The sequence below is a fragment of the Macaca nemestrina genome, chromosome 20 (genome assembly GCF_043159975.1).
Source record: "Macaca nemestrina isolate mMacNem1 chromosome 20, mMacNem.hap1, whole genome shotgun sequence".
Taxonomy (NCBI): Eukaryota; Metazoa; Chordata; class Mammalia; order Primates; family Cercopithecidae; genus Macaca; species Macaca nemestrina.
This window is the reverse complement of record NC_092144.1, coordinates 19410746-19424467: the sequence shown is the minus strand read 5'-3', so window position 1 is coordinate 19424467 and position 13722 is coordinate 19410746. Positions and strand designations below refer to the sequence as shown.

At 42.0% G+C, this 13722-nt stretch overlaps 1 protein-coding gene across 1 annotated transcript in view; it reads right to left on the bottom strand.

Moving 5' to 3' along the window:
- LOC105489711 (zinc finger protein 486) overlaps positions 1-13403 on the bottom strand; it is a 28712-nt gene extending 15309 nt beyond the window's left edge. Inside the window, exons 1-3 of the mRNA XM_011754718.3 lie at positions 13276-13403; positions 3247-3373; positions 1652-1747 (exon numbers count right to left, since the gene is read on the bottom strand). Coding sequence (XP_011753020.3) covers positions 1652-1747; positions 3247-3373; positions 13276-13305 — 253 coding nt within the window. The 5' untranslated portion in view covers positions 13306-13403. The remainder of the gene's footprint in view (positions 1-1651; positions 1748-3246; positions 3374-13275) is intronic.
- Between the last annotated feature and the right edge of the window lie 319 nt (positions 13404-13722).

Genomic DNA, 13722 nt, shown 5'->3' with positions numbered 1-13722 from the left:
AGTGTCTTCCCTATGGAGCAAAGCCCTGAAGGATATGCATGCAGTCTGTCCAAAAATAAAATGAGAATATTATTGGGTAGTTTTCTTGGGTAGTCCCAAGACCCTGCAACAAGCTAACTAAAGGTGGACCCTAGTGCAGACCCAGCAGCCTTGTGACCAATCTACAACCCCTCCTCACTACAAATTCAGAGGGTGTCTCATCACCCTAAGGGCCCAACAAAAGATCTTTACCTTCTAAAATCAGTTTATAAAAACTTGAAGAGGTGTTTGCGCCATCAAATTTAGGCACCAATACAAAACTATGTTGTGTCCATTGTCAATGTTTCTCTTTTAATGTAGCACTGGAAGCATGTGAAAGAAGAATTAATCAAAGAAAAAAATCCATTGAAATTAAAGAAAAATAAGTAAAAAGTTGCTGTTTGTAGATCATACAATCTTATATTTAAATATCAATAAATAGTACATTAAAACCTGTCTAAAGTGATAAATACACTCAGTAAATTAGCAAAATATAAAATTAACATACAAGCATATGTATGGTCTCATACACTTAAACTATCTGATAAAATAGAGGAAGAAAAAATTCTTATTTACTATAGCATTAAGTAGTAACTTTCTCAGAAAAAGATTAACCAAGGAAGTAAAAAATCTTTACAATAAAAAAACTACGGGCCAGGAGTGTGGCTCACGCCTGTAATCCCACCACTTTGGGAGGCTGCGGTGGGTGGATCATGAGGTCAGGAGTTCAAGATCAGCCTGGCCAACATGGTGAAATCCCATCTCTACAAAAAATACAAAAAAAAAATTAGCTGAGCAAGGTGGCGGGCACCTGTAATCTCAGCTATTTGGGAGGCTGAGGCAGAGAATAGCTTGAACCCAGGAGGCAGAGGTTGCAGTGAGCAGAGATTGCGCAACTGCACTCCAGCCTGGCAACTGAGCAAGACTCCGTCTCAAAAAAAAAGAACTATGAAAAATTAGAGAAGATTCAAATAAATTTTAAAATTGCCACATTATTCTGAGTGATCTATAGATTCAATAAACTTCTTATCAAAATTGCAGTGGTATTTTATTCATAGTAATAATCCTAATACATTTCTAAAAGTTAAATGAAACTAAAATAACTTTGATAGCCAAAGCAATCTTGAGGAAAAAGATCAAAGCAGAAGGATATCATACTTACAATTTCGAACTATATTTCAAGACTATCTGGTAATAAAAACAGATGTGCAGAAAAAATGAACAAAAAGGCAACAAAAACTAATACTCTCACACATTTCAGATCTGATGCAAAAAGACAACTTAAAAAAGTTTTAGTTTCTCGAAATCACAGATATTTGTGTGTCTCCAAAACAATGGAAAAGCAGCTGCTTTTCTTAGGTACCATAAAGAAGAATTTAGCTCTCACTGTGAACTTGAAGGAAGCTCACGGAAAGAATAGTAGAATTCTTAGAGAATTTAAAAGCATGAGACAGAAGATGTCCCTTTGTGGGCGAAAAATTAAATAAAATCAATCAATCAATCAATACAGCTGCCCAGGAACTATTTCCTTTGGAACACAGCTTTCCAGATCACATTTTAAGGGCCAGCTCTCTCTTTGACCTTGGGACCCTTATCTGTATCATCTGTTGTATTCATTTTCACTCGCACCTACCTGAGGGGTTGGCAGTCATCTTATGTCTCTTCACAGTCAAAGGGTTTTCTCCTTGCTCCAGACGGGTGATCAGGTCTGGCTTGGAGACAACAATACCTGTTTCATTAAAAACAAATAGCATGAATCTTGCTTATATTTTCCAATTACAAGCTAGTAATGTGCTCAGCAGAAAGCATGTAATAAAATATTCTAGTAAATTCATACCAAAATACTAATTTATAACAAATTTCTAAATATTTAGGAAATACTTTCAACTTGTAGGTTTCTTTTTCTTCTGGAGATGGAGTAAAATAAGTAAAAAGTTTCTGTTTGTAGATCATAGTCTTACATTTTAAAAACCATAAACAGTACTTTAAAAACCATAAACAGTACTTTAAAACCTTTCTAAACTGACAAATACACTCAGTAAATTAGCAAAACATAAAATTAACATACAAGTATATGGTCTCAAACACTTAAATTATCTGATAAAATAGAGAAAGGAAAAAGTCTTATTTACTATAGCATTAAATAATAAATTTCTTAGAAAAAAATTACTAAGGTAAAAAACCTTTAAAAACAAAACAGAAAATTAGAGAAGATCCAAATAGATTTTTAAATTGCCATATTATCCAAAGTGATCTATAGATTCAATAAACTTCCTATCAAAATTACAGTGGTATTTGCCCTTGTTGCCCAGGCTAGAGTGCAATGTCTCAAACTCGACTGACCAAAATCTCTGCCTCCTGCGTTCAGGGGAATCTCCTGCCTCAGCCTCCAGAGTAGCTGGGATTACAGGATTATGCCACCATGACCGACTAATTTTGTGTTTTTAGTAGAGATGGAGTTTCTACATGTTGGTCAGGCTGGTCACAAATTCCCGACCTCAGGTGATCTGCCCGCCTCAGCCTCCCAAAGTGTTAGAATTACAAGCATAAGCCACTGCGCCCGGCCCTGCATGTAGGCTTTTTAAATTTACTAGCTGGTACTACTGAATCAAAAATTGGTGGTGGCAATGAGATTTTCAGGTGGGGGCAACAATGTTTTAAGCCACTAAAATTCTGAAATTACCACTAATTTAGAGTGAAGAATAAAGCTCAGCTCAGCAATGTGGAAAGTTTGGATTAAGATGAAACATCTTGAAGAAATTCTTTCCTAAATAAAAAAATTCTGAAGATTTTCTGGAAAAAGGGCATCTGAAACTCTTTTATGCAAGGAATAAAGTACTAAATTCATTCCACAAAAAAGAGAAATAGGCCGGGCGCGGTGGCTCAAGCCTGTAATCCCAGCACTTTGGGAGGCCGAGACGGGCGGATCACGAGGTCAGGAGATCGAGACCATCCTGGCTAATATGGTGAAACCCCGTCTCTACTAAAAATACAAAAAACTAGCCGGGCGAGGTGGTGGGCGCCTGTAGTCCCAGCTACTCGGGAGGCTGAGGCAGGAGAATGGCGTGAACCCGGGAGGTGGAGCTTGCAGTGAGCTGAGATCCGGCCACTGCACTCCAGCCTGGGCGACAAAGCGAGACTCCATCTCAAAAAAAAAAAAAAAAAAAAAAAGAGAAATAAAACTCTTTGGGTTTTTTTTAATGAATTATGTATTTAAGTTATCCTCACCAAGGAAGACCAGGTTTCTGTAGTTCTCTAACATCACATCCCTATATAAATTTTGCTGTGCAGTGTCCAGGCAATGCCACTCCTCCAGAGAGAATTCTATGGCCACATCTCTGAATTGCAATGGTTCCTGAAAAACACACAAACACACACGTTTTTACCATGTCACCATTGGTGGAATTTTTAATTTGATTTAAGGTGAAATGGGAGAGTAAAAAGAACTGGTTCTTACTTATAGAACTGACTAAAATTCTCCAATAAAATAATTTTCAACACAAAAATATTCTCTATTATATTCTCCAACTCTGAGAAAAAAGGGCAGCCTAAGATCGACAACATTAGTTCATATATATTTTTTCTAGATAATAAAGTATAAAATTAAGGGCATGAACATGAACATGTACATTTTTGAGTGCTATATTTACATCATACAGAACCAGCTATGAATATTTTTCAGATGGAAAAGACATGTTGAGTTAGAAGGCACCTCTCAAACTTTAATATGTACACTTGAGCAAAGAGAGAGACCCTCTCATATTGTTTTATATTGTTTTATACTCAGTACCTGTTTTAAGAAAAAGCAAAGAAGTAAAACCAAAGGCAGACAGCCTGGCACCAGGCCTGAAACCAGGCCTGGGCCTGCCTGGCCTAAACCCAATAGTTAAAAAATCAACTCATAACTTAGAAACTGATGTTATTCATAGATTCCAGACATTGTATAGCAGAACATTGTGAAAATTCCTGCCCTGTTCTGTTTCACTCTGATCACCGGTGCATGCAGCCCCTGTCATGTACCCCCGGTCGCTCAAATCAATCACTGGCCGAGGCAGCCCCTTAGGAGGCTTAGGCCTGCCCTTGGAGCATCCCTGTGGGGGACTCTGGCCAGACTGAGTGAGGCCATCCAAAGCGCGCTCCCAGGTAGGCAATTGCCACAGTGGAATGCCTCGCCAGAGCAGAGGATTAACACAGTGGCTGAACACTGGGAAGGAACTGGCACTTGGAGTCCGGACATCTGAAACTTGGTAAGACTAGTCTTTGGAACTTGCCCACTTCATTTGAGTGGAAGCGTGGCCTGATCACCCACGGTGTGCCTTTATTGGCACTTTGGTGCCTTCTCCATTTGAGTAGAAGCTTAGCCTGATCATCCACGGTGGGCCTGGACCGGCACTTTGGTTTTTGTTTTTGACTTGACTTGGATTGCTTGATACTTTCATTTTGGTTTTGACCTGGCTTGGGTTTCTGGATACTCTGATTTTGGTTTTGATTTTGGTTTGGTGTAAACTGCAGAAATGTGTATGTGCCCTTTTTACCTGTTTTTTGTTTTCTGGTGTGCGTGTGGTGTGAGTGTGGTGTATTGTCTCGAAGAAGCATGGGTCAGGCACAAATAAGCCCACCCCACTAGGAACTATGTTAAAAAAAAATTCCAAGAAAGGGAAAAAAGGGGGGAGGGCAGGGTTTATATAAAAGAATTTTATATGGTAAATTCTTGTCCTGAAATGAATTACTGGTTGTTTAAAGAAAAAAAGGCACAAGTATACATATGTAACAAACCTGCACGTTATGCACATGTACCCTAGAACTTAAAGTATAATAATAATAATAAATTAATTTAAAAAAAAAAGAAAGAAAAAAATGTTTGTAATAAGTCAGAAAGTTGAGACATGTCAAAAAATGGTCTACGGCCGGGCGCGGTGGCTCACGCCTGTAATCCCAGCACTTTGGGAGGCCGAGGCGGGCGGATCACGAAGTCAGGAGATCGAGACCATCCTGGTTAACACAGTGAAACCCCATCTCTACTAAAAATACAAAAAATTAGCCACGCGTGGTGGCAGGCGCCTGTAGTCCCAGCTACCCGGGAGGCTGACGCAAGAGAATGGTGTGAACCCAGGATGCGGAGCTTGCAGTGAGCCACCGCGCTCCAGCCTGGGCGACAGAAGAAAAAAAAATTGTCTGCAAAAGTCGTAAAAGAAAAGAGTTATAAGGCCGGGCACGGTGGCTCAAGCCTGTAATCCCAGCACTTTGGGAGGCCGAGACGGGCGGATCACGAGGTTAGGAGATCGAGACCATCCTGGCTGACACGGTGAAACCCCGTCTCTACTAAAAAATACAAAAAACTAGCTGGGCAAGGTGGCGGGCGCCTGTAGTCCCAGCTACTCGGGAGGCTGAGGCAGGAGAATGGCGTGAACCCGGGAGGCGGAGCTTGCAGTGAGCTGAGATCCAGCCACTGCACTCCAGCCTGGGCGACAGAGCGAGACTCCGTCTCAAAAAAAAAAAAAAAAAAAAGAAAAGAGTTATAAAAAAAAATTTATGCAAAAAATTTGTATAATTTAAAAGTAATAAGGCCTCCTGAGTACTACTGAAAAAACAGTTTATGTGCAAGGTGTATAAAAAAAGTAAAATATACCTGTGGTAAAAAGATTATAAGTAGGCATAAAAATGTGGATTTTTACCTACATTAAAAGGTAAAAAAAATTATTGCTTTAAAAGTTTAAGCAAGTTTTAAAACGTTAATTGTAAAGAAAATTCTGTGTATAAACATATTAGCTAAAGTTAAAAAGGTATCATCCAATTTTTCTGTGAACTGGATGGACATTAAAGTAAAAATGCAACAGGTTTTTCTTAAAGCATCAACCTGCTCTGACAAAAATTATAAAAGGTTAAAAAGAGTCTATAAAATCTTACCTTGTGGTCAAACATAAAAATTGGATAAATATATCTATAAGGTTTTATTAAAATTAAATTTAACATTAATAACACATTAATATAAAGGTAAAATTTAGCTTATCTGGTATAAAAATCATACAAAAAGCATTATTAAATATAAAATGGTGTTTAGCTTTTTTGGGCTAAAAACTAATAAAAATAGGTGATAAAACATTCATTTTACTAGAGGATCATGGAAGTTAAAGACTTAAAACAAACTTTGACAATTATGACAACATACCAAGATGCAAATGCCTGGTTGAAATGGATCAAATATTCCATCTGCACATTAAACGAAAGCAATTGTTATGCTTGTGCACATGGCAGGCCAGAGGCCCTGATTGTCCCCCTTCCACTAAGGTGGTCCTCCAGTCAACCAGGCATGAGCTACATGGTAGCTCTTTTCCAGGATTCTACAGTCTGGAGTAATACGTCATGCCAGGTTCTCTCTGCTGTATCTCGAGGTCCCTGTGGTCAGCCCCCGAGGGCCATCCAGCTTCCAGACACTAAATTCACTTCCTGTCTCTCACCGCAGGGAGGAAACTTAGCATTCCTTGGAGACCTGAAGGGATGCAGTGAGCTTAAGAATTTTCAAGAGCTTATCAATCAGTCAGCCCTTGTTCATCCCTGAGCGATGTGTGGTGGTATTGTAGTGGACCTTTAATGGGCACTCTGCCGAATAACTAGAGTGGCACTTGTGCTTTAGTCCATTTGGCTATCCCTTTCACCTTGGCATTTCATCAACCAGAGGATAAATAAATAAATAAATAATAAGACATTGTAAAGCGAGAGAAGCCCCTTATAGGTCTTTCAACTCTCACATCTATTTAGATGCAATTGGAGCCCTGCAATGAATACCAGATCAATTTAAAACTTGAAATCAAATAGAATTCCTTCTCAGATGAGATTCTCTAGAAAAATTAACCTGCATCTTGAGAACATGCCTTTAAAGGTGTTGGGAGCCAAGTCATAAACAAAATGTGGCCATAAACAAAATCTCTGCAGCACTGTAACATGTCCATAATGGCCGTAACGCCCAAGCTGGAAGGTTGTGGGTTTACAGGAATGAAGGCAAGGAACACCTGGACTACCCAGGGCGGAAAACTGCTTAAAGGCATTCTTAAGCCACAAACAGAAGCCTGAGCCATCTGTGTCTTAAGGGCGTGTTTCTGCTGCAATTAATTCAGCCCATCCCTTTGTTTCCCTTAAGGGATACTTTTAGTTAATTTAATATCTATAGAAACAATGCTAATGACTGGTTTGCTGTTAATAAATATGTGGGTAAATCTCTGTTTTGGGCTCTCAGCTCTGAAGGCTGTGAGACCCCTGATTTCCCACTTCACACCTCTATATTTCTGTGTGTCTTTAATTCCTCTAGTGCCCCTGGGTTAGGGTCTCCCCGACCAAGCTGGTCTCGGCAAAAGGTGTTAGTACCACATGATTACCTGCTGGCATGACATCAACTGGCAGAAAAAGACAGAAAAAGCCCACCTATTTCCATCCTTTGAAACAGAAGAGATTCAGGAAACAATGAACTGCTCCACGAAGACAGAAATATAAGTTTCTCCTTTCCTGTCCTCAGGTGCTCTCCCTGCCACAGACACCAGCAATTTCCAGTAATGGAATTATGGGCCACACTGACCTGTCTGTACCAAACCCAAACAGAACTGCCCCTGTGACCACCCTTTAGTGCAAAGGTAGAACTTAACTCTCATGAATGTATTTTGAAGCCCTCATACCTGATTCTGGTCTCACCTTAAGAGTCACATGAGGCCCTTCACTAAAATAACATGGATGCTTCCACGCAGAATAAACAGAAGCTGTGGGGAGGGAACAAGAGATTTCTGCAAATTGGCCATGTGATCCTAATGAGAAGCCTGGGCTGATAACCACCAAGATAAGCACTGCCTCTCAAGCTCTAACGAGCTTATGAATCACTTGGTAATTTTGGCTCCACTATATGTAATGTGATTCTGCAGGTTTGAAAAGGGTCCATGAATGGGTGTTTTAAACAAGTTTCCTGTCAATGCTGATGTTGCTTCCCCTTGGCTCATTATTAGCATTAATTAGTGAAGCAGGCACAGCACAGGGTCCCTTACACTCAGCACTCTTGTCACAACCAAATACTTCTGATACAAATACGGACAACCCATCTCCATCCTAAAGTTTTATATTCTTTGCTGGCTCTTTACAGTTTACAGAGGAACTGAAGGCAGCAATGTCAGAATAAGTCTATTTAAAAAACAACATGTGCACATGTACTAATGCTATGTTTATTAAGCAGGTACTTTGTGCTCAAGAGAATGATACAGAGCACTTTGCTGGGCATAACACATTATGTGATTTAATTTTCATAACACCCTGAAAGCTGGTACTAAGGATTTAATACATTTTAGGATTTAGGTAAAGGGCCCAGCATTTTTATCTCTACTTCTGTTTCTCTGTCATCAACTTTTTTTTTAAACACTGTAAAGAATAAAAGCAAAATATAGAAAGATGAAAGAGAAAGGAAGAGTTTAAGGTAATTTAGAGAAAATTTTATTGTTTACATTTACTTTTCTGTGACTTGTGGAGCAGCTACTGGATCTGCAGGAATAGAAAAAAAAGTTGCCTAACAGAATGTCTCTGCAAGCACTGGTTTTAACAGAAAATTTAAAGAACTAAGACCCTAAAATACACACTTTATTTTTCCCATTCATCTGCTTTTGGAATTCAGGAAATTGTGAGCACCAGCTCTAGAAAGGCAGGAGGATTCAGCAGCCAAAACTCTGATCTCTTCTAATCAGTTCTGTGAGGCAAGACTCCAGGGTAGGGTCAGACCTAAAGAAAGCCTCCAAAAAGTGTGAATCTGATCAGGTCTCAGGCAGTGTGAGGACCTTATGTAGAATTCTGTTCTCTATGCAACTGGGGTACTTCCAGTTTTGTTTTTTCTAAGCTCACCTAAAAGAAACTTAAATCCCAGAGTTCCTATACTTTTAATCTTTTCTAGCTACTGCCCTGTCAACTTTATACTGTATACTAATCCACAATTTAAACAAATCCCTTAAGGTTTTCTAGGGTAGTTTTATTAGATAATCAATATGTACACTAAAGAAGGTTAAAAAAAATTTAAATTATACAGCTGGGTGCAGTGCCTTACATCTGTAATCCCAACACTTTGTGAAGCCAAGGAGGGTGGATCACGAGGTCAGGAGTTTAAGACCAGCCTGACTAAGATGGTGAAACCTCGCCTCTACTAAAAATACAAAAATTAGCTGGGCACAGTGGCCGGGGCCAGTAATCTCAGCTACTCGGGAGGCTGAGGCAGGAGAATCACTTGAACCTGAGTGGCAGGAATTGCAGTCAGCCGAGATCATGTCACTGCACTCATGCCTGGGTAACAGAGTAAGATTCTGCTAAAAATATATAAAAATAAAAATAAATAAATAAAAAATTACAATAGCAATTATTCTGTTCACAAATATCCCTTAAGAAGTAGACTTCAGGACAGGTGCGGTGGCTCATGCCTGTAATCCCAGCACTTTGGGAGGCCGAGGAAAGCGGATCACGAGGTCAGGAGATCAAGATCATCCTGGCTAACACAGTGAAATCTCTACTAAAAATACAAAAAATTAGCCCGGCGTGGTGGTGGGCGCCTGTAGTCCCAGCTACTCAGGAGGCTGAGGCAGGAGAATGGCATGAACCCGGGAGGCGGAGCTTGCAGTGACCCCAGATCACGCCACTACACTCAAGCCTGGGTGACAGAGCCAGACTCCGTCTCAAAAAAAAAAAAAAAAAAAATCCACATGTGTACACCAAACCAAAAATAAAAATAAAATCTAAAAGACAAAAAATAATTCCTGGGTGGAAGAGAGTGCAAGGTAGGTGAATGGACTGATTTTCACTACAGGTAGTGGCCCAGGTGGGGCTATACTCTGATTGATTTCTGTGTGCATGCAGGCAGATGAGACTATAAACAGGCAGCCCAGATCCTAAGTTGGTGGAGAAAACAGGTTGCTGCTGCAGATTTGGTGTCTGGGGGTGGAGATATGCCAGGAGACTTACAGAGACTTGTGGGTTCTTGACAAGAAACACAAGAAACGCTAGGACCAAAAATGCTGTGGTGAAGTTTCTGAGAGGGTGATGCCTAGTCCTGGGAGGAGCGTGGACACGTCAATGTCTTGTGTGTGTGTCTGTGAGTGGGTGAGAATACTGTGGTGATAGCTGCAATAAAAGGGGGTCTTAAATCGGAACTCCTTTTCTCTAAGTTTTCAGTCCTCTGTCACCCTGGGAGAAGACCAGGAATCACAGAACAATGGGCAGTGTGGCAGCCTGTGTACAGGAGAGCAGAGATTCACAATCCCAAACACCCAGAGCTTTGTTCCAGGCCGGGCCTCCATGATAACTTTTTTCTAGCACCATATCTGTAGAGTTTGCTGAACATCAAACAATTCTCCAACACCAACTCATTGTCTAACATTTGAATTCTAACACCACCCAGAGTCATCACAGACCCTTGGTCCCACAACATTGTCCTCACTGCAGATGCCAGTCACAAACCCTAGGGGCCCATCTATTCTTTTGAATTAATGTTTGAAAACTGGGGACTCCTGAAATGTCCCTGAAGTTCAATAGTTTGGTAGAGCTATTCACAGAACTCAATGAAACACTGTAGTTACGTTTACCGGTTTCATATATAAGATGCAGCCCAGGAAAAGCCAAATGGAAGAAATGCATACAACAAAGAAAGAGATGGGGAAAGATGAAATACATAGATAATCATGGAAAATATTTGTGATTAATAAAATTCTCCATTTGTTGTGTACTCCAGAAACAGTTCATGGAAAGAAACACCCTTCCCATTATGACTTAGATGGTGCTGTCTTTTCTCACCTATCACACAGCCAGACACACACTCTGCACATTTTCTCCTTTTTCTCATTAGAAAAATCAGCTGAATTTGTCTTCAGTGGTCAAATTTCTTTTTTTTTTCTTTTCTTTTTTTTCTTTTTGTGATTAAGTCTCACTCTGCTGCCCAGGCTGGAGTGCAGTGGCGCCATCTCGACTCACTGCTCACTGCAACCTTCACCTCCCAGGTTCAAGCAATACTCCTGCCTCAGCCTCCTGAGCAGCTGGCATTATAGGCGCCCACCATGACACTCGGCTAATTTTTGTATTTTTAGTAGATACCGTGTTTCACCATGCGGCCCAGGCTGTTCTCGAACTCCTGACCTCAGGTGATCGGCCTGCCTAGGCCTCCCAAGGTGCTGGGATTACAAGCATAAGCCCCTGTGCCTGGCCTAAAATAAAATATTTATTAATCAAACTTTATTTATCTCCCTCCCTCAGGCTCCCGAACTTTGAGCTTCTGTCAGTCTAAGTCAACATACAACCCCATTTTACGACCCTCCTAAAAAAATGCTGATTTCAGGGTAAGACATTCTCTCAGCTAAAATACGACTTTTTCACCCTCCATTTGCCATTCCCCTCCCACCTTTTATCTAATCTTGTTTGCTCCTCTCTAGGAAAGCAAGCCCTTTTCTGCCTACATTTTTGTAAGCCACAGAGAACTTATAATTAGTTGGTACTTTCTCCTGTTCCAATACTAATTCATTTTTTAATGTAAATCTAACTTTTTTATCTTAAAAAGTCTAAAAAGTGCCTCAAAACAATAGCTTTATTATCAGTAAGACCCTCCCAGTTTCCTTCCGCCTTAATCTTAACGGCATTTGCCTGTGGGGCCCTAGCATTCCAGGGCTTTGTAGCTTCTCTCAAGATAAAGTCTCCTTCCATAGCTGGGGTGAGCAGGCTGGGACAATTGCAAGGGAGGCTCCCCAGAAAAAACTAACTGGGCCTTTAATAACCTCCTGTTGGCCGGGCGCGGTGGCGCAAGCCTGTAATCCCAGCACTTTGGGAGGCCAATGCGGGTGGATCACCTGAGGTTGGGAATTGGAGGCCAGCCTGACCAACATGGAGAAACCCCATCTCTAGTAAACACACATAATTAGGCGGGGGTGAAGGCGCATGCCTGTAATCCCAGTTACTCCAGAGGCTGTGGTAGGAGAATCCCTTGAACTAGGGAGGCAGAGGTTGTGGTGAGCCGAGATCACACCATTGCACTCCAGCCTGGGCAATAAGAGCTAAACTCCGTGTCAAAACAAAAAAAAAATTTTTTTAAACCCCTCCTTTTGCAGGCTTCATATTAGCCTTAGCTTGGATTACCAGGTTCAAGCTTTAATTTCCGTGTCAGTGTTATTCACTTCGTTCTTGAAACTGTTTGAAAAATCCAGTGAAATTACTTAAACACAGTGTTTACATAAAGGAAGAAAATTTTAAGATTCTTACTTTTTTTTTTTTTTTTGAGGAGTCTTGCTCTGTCCCGCACGCTGAAGTGCGATGGCGCGATCTCAGCTCACTTCAACCTCTTCCTCCTGGGTTCAACCAATTCTCATGCCTCACTCTCCCAAGTAACTGGGATTACAGGCGCCCGCCACCACACCTGGCTAATTTTTGTATTTTTAGTAGAGACGGGGTTTCACTATGCTGGCCAGGATGGTCTAGAACTCCTGGCCACGTGATCCGTCCGCCTAGGCCTCTCAAAGTGCTGGGATTACAGGTCTGAGCCACCGCGCCCGACCAGGAATGGGTTTTTAACCCCAACGTAGTTTTTGGTTTTGTGTCCTTCCCCTATTGGCTGGGGTGAGACCGCACAATCTAAACTGATCCCGGTTGGCTAGACCCAAACTTTTTCCAAATAGGATAAACGCGCGATTTGCGAGAAACGGAAAAGCGGGGAGAAGGGGTAGGGTTGATTTCCAACTTTTACAACTTCTGACCAGGAAGTTGAGTCTTTGAAGAGGAACTTAGTTTGCCTGACAATCCTTTGCCTCAAGTGATCCCTCCGCCTTCGCCTCCCAAAATGCTGGGATTACAGGCGTGAGCCACCGCGCCCGGCCCCATAAATTTTTAACAGGAGAAAAGAGAAACTGTGAACCCCAAGGACCAAAGCTCTTCCCATTCGTGAACGCGCACCCCGAGTCAAGATCTCCCCTGATGACCTTCTCGTGGTTCCTGACAATCTGGGAGAGACCCGGAGCTGCGGGTGCAGAGCTGCTGCCCAGAGGGTGCCAGGCCAGGGCACAGTCACTGCGCAGGGAAGAGACAGGAGCCCCGGACTGGCTGACAGCGCCGCAGCCATCTTATGACTGGAGGGGACTGAGGCCGAGCTGGGCCAGGAGAACTCAGGGCGCAGACTGTGGAGCTGACTTCGGGGAGGCCTGAGTGCCGTCACAGCCACTTCCCATCAACCAGTCCCTCCCCTCTCTCAGGATGTCAAACCGGCACGCTCACCATTCCTAGGCTCCCAGGGAGTCCCGTCATCTTGGCTGTGGATTTCCCAATACCTGCAGGACACAGGGCCACAGAGGCTGCGCCTCTAGGAGCAGAGGACACACAGTAGCGAAGAAGAAACCTAGAGCTCCCGATGCATCGAGAGACAAAGGCCGCGCCAAACCCGGAAGCCGTCCTCTTTGTTCCAGCTGCCTGCCTGATTGGACGGTTTCCAGCCCAGCGTCCCTGATTGGATAATGCTTAAGGCCCCGCCCACTCAGCCGCTGAGTGACAGAAGATGTGATCAGATGCTGGGCTGAGGGATGAAAGCTGCAGCCTTTTCAGGCAGGGCTTCCTCCCTGAGCTGAGCCAGGCCCACCCTAGAGTATGGGAAAGTTCTTTTTATTTTTATTTATTTATTTATTTATTTATTTATTTATTTATTTAGACGGAGTCTCTCTCTATCGC